Source organism: Aedes albopictus, chromosome 1 (genome assembly GCF_035046485.1).
Source record: "Aedes albopictus strain Foshan chromosome 1, AalbF5, whole genome shotgun sequence".
NCBI classification, from domain to species: domain Eukaryota; kingdom Metazoa; phylum Arthropoda; class Insecta; order Diptera; family Culicidae; genus Aedes; species Aedes albopictus.
The window spans coordinates 271392695-271405739 of record NC_085136.1 but is presented as its reverse complement, the minus strand read 5'-3'; the positions used below and the strand labels follow the sequence as shown (position 1 = coordinate 271405739).

The window sequence follows — 13045 nt, the reverse complement described above, 5'->3', positions numbered from 1 at the left end:
GGTCCTCTATCTACCCTTAAAATATGTACAATCAGGAAGCAAACACCCTGTATGTAGTCGATCTGGTTAGCGAACGGGTAGTCATGCTGAGGGTGACGGGTTCGATTCTCCCTCGGGCCAGAAACTTTTTGTAATGGAAAATTCCTTAACAACCGCGGGCATAAAATATCTTCCTGCCTGTCACACGATACACAAATGCAAAGTGGTCATTGGCAGAGAAGGCTCTCAATTAAAACCTGTTGAAATGCGTATAGAAGCTGTAAGCAGGCTTTGTCTCAGTTGGGACGTTACGCCAGAAAAAAAAGAAGAAGAAGTACTATAACTCATTTCCTGCATTTTTGCAATTTCAGCCTTTTGTGCATTCAGCCTTTTGAAATTCAGCCTTATGTCACTTTCAGCCTTTCGTGTTCAGCCTTTTGTGCATTCAGCCTTTTGAAATTCAGCCTTATGTTAGCATCCCCCTAATTTATGGAAATATCAGTTTTGTGATCAATCCCCCTAAAAGTGAGAAACGATTTCTATCTTTTTTATTTGTACACTAAAAAAATATGTTTGTTCAGAGAAGTTGTAGACAATTTTACTAGAAACAACTTTGCCGAACATACAAAATTTCTATCTTTTGATTTGTATGTACATTTGAGGCGTTTTTTATGAAGTGTTGGGAACCACTGGACCAACCTAGTGATCAACCGATCGCTACCACCACCAACACTGCTATGCTCACTGGTAGCAGCTTGACTGCTACCCGTAGATGCGCGAAGCATAAATATTTGTAAACAATAATAAATCAGCCATTGTAGTTAGTCCGCGCGCTTCCCGCAAATGCATGTACGTTTTTAGTTCGTTCTTTTAATAAAGTTTTATTTATGTTATTAATGTACGTTCGCGTTTGATTCATGTGCAATGATGCACTCGACCACCCCGCCGGCGCGTACGTAACAGTGGCGACGAGGAAAAAGTGAATTTTTGAGAACATTTTCGCGCGAGTGAGTGAAAGTGTTTCCTTCACGGAAGAGGAGGAGGATCTCGGAAGACGGAATGTTTTCCCCACCCGGAGGTGACCGGCCAGGATCAGTGCCGCCGGCGAATGGACTGCAGCAGCATCCAGCAGTTCCAAATCACCAGCCGGGAGTGTCATTTCAGCCACAGCAACCACCGTCGGTTCCAGTCATCAACCCTCCTCCGTTCCTGCAGACCAGTGGTTCACAAGCTGGTTCATACGTACCACAGCAGCAACAGCAAAATGTTTCGTCGGTCGATCCGGTGACGCTGCAACTTTTTCAGCAGATGCAACAGCAAATCAATCTGCAATTTCAGCAGCAGCAGGCGTTCCTCACCCAGCAGTTGGACGTATTCCGGACGGCGATGTCGGCAATCCAGGTCAGTGTTCCGACGAATCCGGAGCAAATACTCGACTCGCTGGCGAGTAACATCCGTGAGTTCCGGTACGAACCGGACCACAACGTTACATTTGGCGGATGGTTCGTTCGTTACGAGGATTTGTTCGCCAAAGACGCCGTTCGACTCGACGATGAAGCCAAGGTCAGGTTGCTGCTACGGAAGCTAGGCCCATCGGAGCACGAGAGGTACACCAGCTACATCCTCCCAAAGAGTCCCAACGCAATCAGGTTCGACGACACGGTGAGTAAGCTTAAAAGCTTATTCGGAACACCAGAGTCTGTGATCAGCAGGCGGTATCGGTGCTTGCAAGTCAAGAAGCAAGTGACCGAGGATTACAAGACGTTTGCCTGTCGGGTGAACAAACTTTGTGTCGAGTTCGAACTTGGGAAGCTCTCGGAGGACCAATTCAAGTGCCTCATGTTCGTCTGTGGGCTGAAGGCGGAAAGCGATGCGGAGATCAGGACGAGGCTGCTCAGCCGCATTGAAGAGCGGGACGACGTCACCCTGGAGCAGATTTCGGACGAGTGTCAGCGGCTGCTCAACATCAAGCACGACACGGCGATGATCGAAACAGCGTCTTCGTCGGCAGGAGTGCAAGCAGTGCAGAAGCAGTATGGCAAGCGGAACTTCCGTTCCGGGAAAGGATCACCACAGTCAAGATCCAACCATCCGAAGAGCGCCGGTCCAGCAACGCCTTGTTGGAACTGCGGTGCCATGCACTACTCCAGAGACTGTCCGTTTCAGAAAAACCGGTGCAAGGAATGTGGTCAAACCGGTCACAAGGACGGATACTGCTCCAGCGCGAAGAAGATCAAGTCTCCCAGCAAGCGGTACACAGGAAGGCAAGCGAACACAAGAAGTGTGCAGGTGAAGAACATCCGGAAGCGACGAAGGTTCGTGAAAGCGGAGGTCAACGGCAGGCAAGTCAGTCTGCAGCTCGATACTGCGTCGGACATCAGTATCATCTCCGAGCAGACCTGGCAGAAGATCGGGCAACCTGCATCAACTCCAGCGACCGTCCAAGCAGCAACAGCGTCGGGTAAACCCCTGAAGTTACAGTTCCAGTGTTGCTGTGAAGTCGCCATCAAGGGAAAGAAGCGCACTGGTCGGTTCTTTGTAGTCAAGCAGCAGCTCAATTTGCTTGGACTAGACCTCATCGACGCGTTCAACCTCGGGTCGGTGCCAATGTACCAGTTCTGCAACCAGGTTCGCAGCTCTCCGACTTCCGTCAGCTCCCTCAAAGCAGCCTTCCCGGGCGTTTTCAGCGATGCACCAGGGCTGTGCACGAAGGCGAAGGTCAAGTTCACGCTGAAAGAAGGAAAATCCCCAGTGTTCCGGCCGAAGCGACCAGTGGCTTATGCCATGTACAGCACCGTCGACGCCGAACTGGATCGGCTTGAAAAAGCGAACATTATCACTCCAGTCGACTTTTCAGAATGGGCAGCTCCCATCGTCGTTGTTCGCAAAGCAAGTGGCGCCGTTCGTATCTGTGGAGACTACTCCACGGGCCTCAACGACGCTCTCCAGCCACATCAGTATCCGCTTCCGCTGCCGGAGGACATCTTTGCTAAGTTAGCGAACTGCAAGGTGTTCAGTCAAATCGACCTGTCGGATGCGTTCTTGCAGGTAGAAATGGACGAAAGCTGCCGGGAGATGCTCACCATCAACACTCACCGAGGTCTCTACCGGTACAATCGGCTCCCACCAGGAGTGAAGGCAGCACCCGGAGCATTCCAGCAGCTCGTGGACACGATGCTCGCTGGGCTAGAATGTACGTCGGGCTATCTCGATGACGTTCTGGTCGGCGGCGTAGACGAAGCAGATCACCAGCGTAACCTCGAAGCAGTTCTACGTCGCCTCCAAGAATTCGGATTCACCATCAAGGCCGAAAAGTGCTCATTTGGCCAGAAGCAGATCAAGTACGTCGGGCATCTCATCGACGAGCAAGGTCTGCGTCCGGATCCAGCGAAAATCGAAGCAATCTGCAACATGCCAGCACCAACCAACGTCACCGAAGTTCGCTCGTTCCTGGGAGCGATCAACTACTACGGGAAATTCGTCCCGAGTATGCGCAAGCTTCGCTATCCGCTAGACGAGCTCCTCAAAGCAGACAGGAAGTTCGCCTGGACAGCGGAGTGCGAGAAGTCCTTCACCACGTTCAAGCAGGTTCTCCAGTCGGATTTACTTCTGACGCATTACAATCCGCAGCTTCCTATAGTGGTTTCAGCAGATGCATCATCGGTAGGAGTTGGGGCGACCATCAGTCACAAATTTCCAGATGGGTCGCTAAAGGTAGTGCAGCATGCATCCAGAGCACTGACAGCCGCCGAACAAGCCTACAGTCAGCCAGACCGCGAAGGACTTGCGATCATCTTCGCCGTGACCAAGTTCCACAAGATGCTGTTCGGACGGCATTTCACGCTACAAACCGACCACGCACCACTGCTTCGAATCTTCGGTTCGAAGAAAGGCATCCCAGTCTACACAGCGAATCGGCTTCAGCGTTGGGCACTTCAGCTGCTACTCTACGACTTCGACATCGTCTACGTGAACACCGAGAAGTTCGGGAACGCCGACGTTCTGTCCCGGCTCATCAACCAACACGTCAAGCCGGAAGAAGACTTCGTCGTAGCCAGCGTCATCACCGAGAACGATGTAAGATCGATAGCATTAGATGCAGTTGATGCACTTCCTCTCCATTTCAGGGCGATTCAGCAGGCCACCCGCTCCGACCCTGTTCTTAGCAAGGTCTACCGCTATATTCAGCAAGGTTGGCCAAATTCCAAAACTGCCATCCAGGACCGAGAGGTTCAGCGGTTCTTCGACCGTAGCGACTCACTGTCCACGGTTCAAGGGTGCGTCATGTTTGCTGAACGCCTTGTGATTCCCAGCAGTTTCCGGATGCGTTGCCTACATCATCTCCACCGAGGCCATCCGGGGATCCAGCGCATGAAGGCGATTGCGCGCAGTTACGTGTACTGGCCGTCGATCGATTCGGACATCGCTGCGCACGTCAGTGGCTGCCACAGTTGCGCAGCTGCAGCCAAAAGTCCGCCCAAATCAGCGCCGTTGTCGTGGCCCAAATCAACACACCCGTGGCAGCGGGTTCACATCGATTACGCTGGGCCTATCGAGGGAGAATACTTCCTGCTCAGCATCGATTCGCATTCCAAGTGGGTGGAAATCGTCCGGACCAAGTCGATCACAGCCTCAACTACCATCGGAATCCTACGGAGTCTGTTCGCTCGCCTCGGCATGCCAGAAACGCTAGTCAGCGACAACGGCACGCAGTTCACCAGCGCCGAGTTCGCGCAGTTTTGTCTGGAGAGCGGGATCAATCACGTGACCACCGCACCGTTCCACCCGCAGTCCAACGGTCAGGCAGAACGTTTCGTGGACACATTCAAGCGAGCGATCAAGAAAATCCGAGAGGGGAGAGGAGCTATCCAAGAAGCACTGGACACCTTCCTGATGACATACCGTTCGTCACCGAATCCGTCAGCACCCGAAGGCAAGTCTCCGTCCGAAGTCATGTTCGGGCGCAAAATACGGACCAGCCTGGACTTGCTTCGTCCGCCAACAACAGTTCAGCCGTCGGACGATCATCAAGCTGCACGGTTATTCGGGAAAGGTGATCTGGTGTACGCCAAGGTGCACTCGAACAATTCCTGGAGATGGGCACCTGCGGTAGTATTGGAGCGGATAGGTAACGTCATGTTCAACGTGTGGGTGGAAGACAGACGTATGCTTCGGTCGCACATCAACCAGTTGCGTAGCCGAGCAGGTGCTGGCAACACACCAAATCCCAGCACGATTCCGTCCAAGGCCGGCAAACATCAGTTGCCTTTGGACATCTTGCTTCAAGCCTGGAATCTACGCCAACCAAGTCAGCATCAATCAACGTCTGCTTCTCCGCCACGTTCTCCGCTACCAACTTCAGCACCATCCATTCCTGTGGCACAGATGCCATCGACGCTTACAGCACCATCCGAGCACTCGACTCCACTGCAAGCTACACCAGCTCAACCGAGCCTGGTCTGGGTTTCTCCAGCCACGACGGAGACTCGTGGGTCGTCTTCTGTGTCAGTGTCAACGTCCAGATTCCCATCATCCTCGGCAACAAGCTCCGCAGAGTTTATGTCAGCAACAGAGACCGAAACATCTGGCCCGTTACCTCGCCGCTCTTCACGTCAACGAAGACCGCCGATAAGGTTCGACCCGTACCAGCTGTATTAAGAGGGGAGATGTTGGGAACCACTGGACCAACCTAGTGATCAACCGATCGCTACCACCACCAACACTGCTATGCTCACTGGTAGCAGCTTGACTGCTACCCGTAGATGCGCGAAGCATAAATATTTGTAAACAATAATAAATCAGCCATTGTAGTTAGTCCGCGCGCTTCCCGCAAATGCATGTACGTTTTTAGTTCGTTCTTTTAATAAAGTTTTATTTATGTTATTAATGTACGTTCGCGTTTGATTCATGTGCAATGATGCACTCGACCACCCCGCCGGCGCGTACGTAACATGAAGCAACCCTAAAAATCAGTTTTTTCCTTATAACTTTTTCTATGCATTTTTGACAATTTTCAAATGTTCTAGCAAATGTTTTGCCTTATAAAAACGCGTAACTTTCGCGAAAAAAGTATATATCTATCTCTCATATTTATCATGTTATTGGAAATTTCACTTCAAAATATGCTTATGTTTGACATACCCATTTGTTAACTTTCGCACGTTTTCGCAGGCCAGGATTTTCACAGTTGAAAATATGGAACGAGTTTTATCTATTGCAAATATAGCCAGTTTTAGCCTGATTTCGCCTGTATATTTAAATTCACATACTAGAAATGACTATCATTATAAAATGTGTCATTGTAAAATGATCAACATATCAAAAAATGTACTCAGTGCTTTTCTTACATGATTTTCCCACATGAACACGCAAACACGTTTTCACAGAATCATTTGGAACTGCATCAGATGACTTTCCCATAAAATTTAAGTTTTTTTTATCAGATAAAAAGTGGTTCCCAAAGTAGTACGATAAGTCTCTTCCACAAAATAAACGATATTGTCAAATGCTCTTTCGTGTTCATGTACACTTTGCGAAACTGATGTTTCGATTAAAATTGATTTTTTATTTGTTTACTTGAAAAATAAAACTTATTTGTTAATATTAACACATATCATTGATTATTTATTTATTTATTTAAATTTAAATTAATTTAAAATTTAAATTTAAATTTATTCATCATTAAATGCATTGCTTCCAGTTACTGTTTATATGTTTTTTTTTGTCCGAGGAAGCACAAGAGTCACGCAACAAAGACATCAGGAATTACAGAGAGGATCATACACATAAGTTTTCAAGAATCCAAACTAGCACAGATCTCTTACATTGACTGCTTGAAACATCTGATCCCATAATAAGGATTGTTGGACTATTTCCGAAAAAATAACTAGAGCATCATAAACGTAGAATGCGAAAAACCTTTTGCTCATAACATATGACGAGATAGTAACTGGAAGCAATGTAATTAGTGATGACGTTAATCAATGATATGTGTTAATATGACCAGATAAGTTATATTTTTCAAGTAAATAAATTGAAAACCATTTTTAATCGAATCATTAGGTGCTATTATTTGAACATTCTGAAAATTAACATTTCTGCAAAGTGTACATGAACACGAATAATTTTATGAGCATTAGCAAGAGCATATAACAATATCGTTTATTTTGTGGGAGAAACTTATCGTGTAACTTTGGGAACCACTTTTTATCTGAAAAAAAAACTTAAATTTTTATGGGGAAGTCATCTGATGCAGTTCCAAGTGATTCTGTGAAAACATTTTTGCGTGTTCCTGTGGGAAAATCATGTAAGAAAAGCACTGAGTACATTTTTTGATATATTGAACATTTTACAATGACACATTTTATAATAATAGTCATTTCTAGTATGTGAATTTAAATATACAGGCGAAATCAGGCTAAAACTGGCTATATTTGCAATAGATAAAACTCGTTCATATTTTCAAATGTGAAAATCCTGGCCTGCGAAAACGTGCGAAAGTTAACAAATGGGTATGTCAAACATAAGCATATTTTGAAGTGAAATTTCCAATAACATGATAAATATGAGAGATAGATATATACTTTCTTCGCAAAAGTTACGCGTTTTTATAAGGCAAAACATTTGCTAGAACATTTAGAAATTGTCAAAAATGCATAGAAAAAGTTATAAGGAAAAAACTGATTTTTAGGGTTGCTTCATAAAAAACGCCTCAAATGTACATACAAATCAAAAGATAGAAATTTAGTATGTTCGGCAAAGTTGTTTCTAGTAAAATTGTCTACAACTTCTCTGAACAAACATATTTTTTTTAGTGTACAATTAAAAAAGATAGAAATCGTTTCTCACTTTTTGGGGGGATTGATCACAAAACTGATATTTCCATAAATTAGGGCTTATTTTATAGTAAAACTTTGCCGAAGACACCAAATAACAAAAATCATGTTTTCATGGTCAAAACAATTTCGATCACGTTTTTGGACCATCCGCAACAGTGTGGGATTGTCAAAAATTGTGTTTATCCGTGTTTACTCGAAAAGCCGGTCGAACTCTTCGCAATTCAAATCAAATCATGTGTTCAAAGAACGATCAGCAAAAACCTTTCAAATTGAGATAGTTGTAACTTTAGAATGACGACCAAAATGTTTCGGTTGATATTTTTGTCGAGTTGATGATAATTTTGCCCATCAGTTCATAAAACGCCATCACACTTGCAACGAAAACATCTTTCCCTGTAGTTGTGAAGCACGATGTGCACAAAATCCACGCATACATTTCTTTGCATCTTCCTTTAGATGAAGACAAGTTGTTGTTTACAATTCATCGACGGGAAAAACCAATTTATTTCAGTAATTGGGCAGCCTTTGCTGCATTACACAGCAGTGAAAAGCACCTTTGAAGTGGCCTCAAGCTTTTGTGGGGTGTGATTTAAAGGTCAGTCCAATAAGTGAATCTGGCTAAGTGAAAATTTAACGGTGATGAAGATCAATTCGGCTAACTGCTGCTTATGTGCGGTTGTCTTCGTCATACGCAAAACGAGAAAAAAATGTGAAGTCGTAAGTGGATTAAAACTGAAACGCTACACTCTTAAAAAAATAGGAATTTACACGTGACGTAAACCATCAACGTACGCAAACATTTCATGACTGAATGGCAAATTTGACTCAGTTTTACATCCTTCATGTAAGTTTGAGTTGGTTGCACAAGATGTTAACAAACCTATCTGACCAGATAGGTAGAAGCAGTTTTACATTTATCGTTTGTCTCACAACTGGGTGATACAGCCGAGAGGTATAGTACGTGCCTCTCAATCAGCGGGCCAGAGTTCGAATCCAGTTCATTATTTTACTTACATATGTTTTATCTCTCGCTTCGGCTCTAGCGATTGCTGGCTCGATTTTATTTGTGATAGAAGACGTAAATTTGTGTCAAACGGGCCGCTCCTTTTATGTGCATCCAAGTTAACTCAAATTTACATGAATTTTTCTAATGGCGGTAAGCTCCACAGCGTCCTAGACGCCAATCACGTATTATCCTCGATTTTCTCAAGCACCAAACGGTATTATCCTTGATTTTAATCTGAGATTTAACTTTAGTGCGCCGATTTCGACGCATTAAAAATAAATCTCGGATTTACAAGAACTGGCTGCGTGCGGAGCACGCCTGCTACGCAATCATGTTGGGAAAACGTCAGAGCATAATAATCAAAACAAACTGTAGAACAAACTGGAGTTTTTGTGGCGGGCGTAAAGTTAAAATTACTTTTTAATCGTAAAACGGTATTTTTCGGAGGAAATCCAACTGGACTTGTGGCAACGTTGGAATGTTACTGAATTTCACGACCATTTACCGCTTGAATTGACGGAGCAACGGAACGAAACTTGTGTATGTTCCCGCCACAGAATTGGAACATCGGCATGGAGATCTCCATCTGCGGCTTGCAGGAGAGGCTTTTGCTTCTTATTCTTGGCTTAACCTACCCACTGGAACAAAGCCTGCTTCTAGTAAAAAATCAACCAGTGAATCAGTGATTTTTTTTCGGGGATGCCTCCAGGATTTCTATGAATTGCTGTAGTGTTTTTTTTAAGATGTCTCCAGAAAAAACCTTCGCGGATTCTCGCAGGATTTTCTAGGGAGATTCTCTCAGGAATTCCCTCAGAAACTCCAGAATTTTTTTTCATGATTTTCTTCAAGAACACATTTGGGAATTTTGTCGTGGATTATAAAAAGATTTTTTTTGGGATTCTCCGGGATTCCTTCGCAAATTCCTGTAGCAATTATTCCGGGAATTGCTTCAGCGATGCCTCCAGGGATTGCTTCGCAGATGCTTCTAGGGATTTTTAGAGGATTCCTTCATGGTTTTGTTTTTGTTTGTTTTTATCTGCGAGTATCTTCAAGGATTCTTCGTAGTAATACTTTCTAGGAGATCTCCAGGAAAAGTTTTAAGAATTTCTCTGATTTTTTCAAAGATGCTTCTAGGAAATCCTTTGCAAAATCCGTAAGGAATTTTATCAAACATTCTTTAAGGAATTTATCTAGGACTCCCCCCGAGCAGTCCTTCGGGAATACCTCCAAGAATACTTTCAAGTATTCTCCAACTATAACTTCGGGGATACCTTCAGAAATTTCGTCGGAGATTCCTTCAGGATTTTTTCCATAGATTTCTCGAGAAATTTCTTCGGAGATTCTTCCAGAAATTCCTTCGGGGGTTCCATTGAAAATTCCTGCAATGTTTTCTCAATGACTTCTTTCATGTTTTTTTTTTTGCAGAAAGACCTACAAAAGTTCCTATTCGGATTGCTTTCAAGAATTCCGTCTGGGATGTTTCCAAGAATTCATATAATTTTTTACTGGGATTTCTCCACGTACATTTTGGATTTTGGGGGTTTCTCCAGGAATTTATTCGAGGATTCTTCCAGTAATTCCTTTGGAGATTCCTCCAGGATTTTTTTTTCAGGGAATCCGCCAGCAATTCTTTCAGGGAATCCTCCAGGATTTTTTTTTCAGGAAATCCTCCAAGAGATCCTTCAGGGTTTTCTTTCGGGAGTTGCTTCAGGGATTCCTCCAGAAATTCCCTCAGGGATGCCTCCAGGAATTCCTTCAGGGATTCCTCCAGCAATTCCTCCAGGGATTCCTCCAGGAATTCCTTCAAGGATTCCTACAGGAATTGCTTCAGGAATTCCTCCAGGAACTACTTCAGGGATTCCTCCAGGAATTCCTTCAGGGATTCCTCCGGAATTCCTTCAGAGATTCTTCCAGGAATTCCTTCAGAGATTCCTCAAGGAATTCCTTCAGGGATTCCTCCAGAAATTCATCCAGCGATTCAAAATTTGCAAGATGCCTCCAGGAATTCCTTCAGGGATTCCTCCAGGAATTCCTTCAGTGATTCTTCCAGGAATTCCTTTAGGGATTCTTCCAGGAATTCCTTTAGGGATTCCTCCAAGAATTCCTTCAGGGATTGCTTCAGGAATTGCTTCAGGAATTCCTCCAGAAATTCCTTTAGTGATTCCTCCAGGAATTGCTTTAGGGATTTCTCCAGGAATTGCTTTAGGGATTCCTCCAGGAATTCCTTCGGGGATTCCTCGAGAAATTCCTTCAGGGATTGCTCAAGGATTTTCTTCAGGGATTCCTCGAGGTATTCCTTCAGGGATTCCTCCAAAAATTTCTTCAGAGATTGCTCTAGGAATTTCTTCAGGGATTGCATCAGGAATTCCTCCAGGGATTGCTCCAGGGATTCTCACAGGAATTCCTTCAGGGATTCCTACAGGAATTCCTTCAGGGATTCCTACAGGAATTCCTTCAGGGATTCCTACAGGAATTCCTTCAGGGATTCCTACAGGAATTCCTTCAGGGATTCCTACAGGAATTCCTTCAGGGATTCCTACAGGAATTCCTTCAGGGATTCCTACAGGAATTCCTTCAGGGATTCCTACAGGAGTTCCTTCAGGGATTCCTACAGGAATTCCTTCAGGGATTCCTACAGGAATTCCTTCAGGGATTCCTACAGGAATTCCTTCAGGGATTCCTACAGGAATTCCTTCAGGGATTCCTACAGGAATTCCTTCAGGGATTCCTACAGGAATTCCTTCAGGGATTCCTACAGGAATTCCTACAGGAATTCCTTCAGGGATTCCTACAGGAATTCCTTCAGGGATTCCTACAGGAATTCCTTCAGGGATTCCTACAGGAATTCCTTCAGGGATTCCTACAGGAATTCCATCAGGGATTCCTACAGGAATTCCTTCAGGGATTCCTACAGGAATTCCTTCAGGGATTCCTACAGGAATTCCTTCAGGGATTCCTACAGGAATTCCTTCAGGGATTCCTCCAGGAATTCCTCCAGGGATTCCTCCAGGAATTCTTCCAGGGATTCCTCCAGGAATTCCTCCAGGGATTCCTCCAGGTATTCCTCCAGGAATTCCTCCAGGGATTCCTCCAGGGATTCCTCCAGGAATTCCTCCAGGGATTCCTCCAGGAATTCCTCCAGGAATTCCTCCAGGGATTCCTCCAGGAATTCCTCCAGGGATTCCTCCAGGGATTCCTCCAGGAATTCCTCCAGGAATTCCTCCAGTAATTTCTTCGGAGATTTTTCCAGGAATTCCTCCAGCAATTCCTCCAGGGATTCCTCCAGGAATTCCTCCAGGGATTCCTCCAGGAATTCCTCCAGGGACTCCTCCCAAGAATTTCCTGGGGATTCCTCCAGTAATTTCTTCGGAGATTCTTCCAGGAATTTCCTCGGGAATTCGTCCAGAAATTCCTTCGGGGATTCCATCAGGAATTGATTCGGGGATTCCTCCAGGATTTCCTTCAAGGACTCCTCCAAGAATTTCTTCGGGAATTCCTACAAAAATGCTTTCGTAAATTCCTTCGGAAAGATTCTTCCAGGACTTCCTTTGGGAATTCCTCCAAGAAATTATTCGGGAATTTCTCCAGGATTTTTATTGGAAATTCCTTCAGGATTTTTTTGTACGGAAATTCCTCCAGGAATTTCTTCAGGAATTCCACAAAGAATTACCTCGGGAATGGCTTTCGGAATTCCTCCAGGTTTTGTTTCGGAAATTCCTTCAGGAATTGCTTCGGGAATTCCTCCAGGATTTGCTTCGGGGTGTCCTCCAGGAATTTGAGGGTTCCTCCAAATATTCCTTTGATGATTCCTCCAGAAACCGTCACTGAGGGAATTTTTTGAGGATTTCTTGAGAATTCTCTGAGGAAATTACTCAAGAAATTCCGATGAAATTTCTGAAGTAACCGCTGCAAAATTGTTTTGAGTAGTCCCTAAAGGAAAGCCTTGAGGATGTTCTGATGTACTTGAAGAATTCGTTAAGTAATGCATGTGGAAATTTCTTATGGATTTTTGAAGACATTTTTTGAGGATCCTTGCCGAAGTTTTATGAAATTTCACTGGGGAAGCATATCTGGAATCTCTATAATTCTCGGAGGAATATCAGAAGAATTTCTGGAGAAATTTCTTAAGGACTTTCTGGACGAATTCCCGTAGGAATTTCTGGAGAAACTCTCTGAGGAATTTCAGGAGGAATTTCAAGACAAATTCCCGGAAGAATTTCTG

The 13045-nt window shown here is 44.7% G+C and overlaps 1 protein-coding gene across 1 annotated transcript; it reads left to right on the top strand.

Moving 5' to 3' along the window:
* The first annotated feature begins 652 nt into the window (after positions 1 to 652).
* LOC134285625 (uncharacterized protein K02A2.6-like) lies at positions 653 to 5902 on the top strand. Its single transcript, XM_062846770.1, has one exon. It carries the CDS (start codon positions 1039 to 1041, stop codon positions 5635 to 5637), a length of 4599 nt encoding a protein of 1532 aa, XP_062702754.1. The 5' UTR covers positions 653 to 1038; the 3' UTR covers positions 5638 to 5902.
* The last annotated feature ends 7143 nt before the right edge of the window (positions 5903 to 13045 follow it).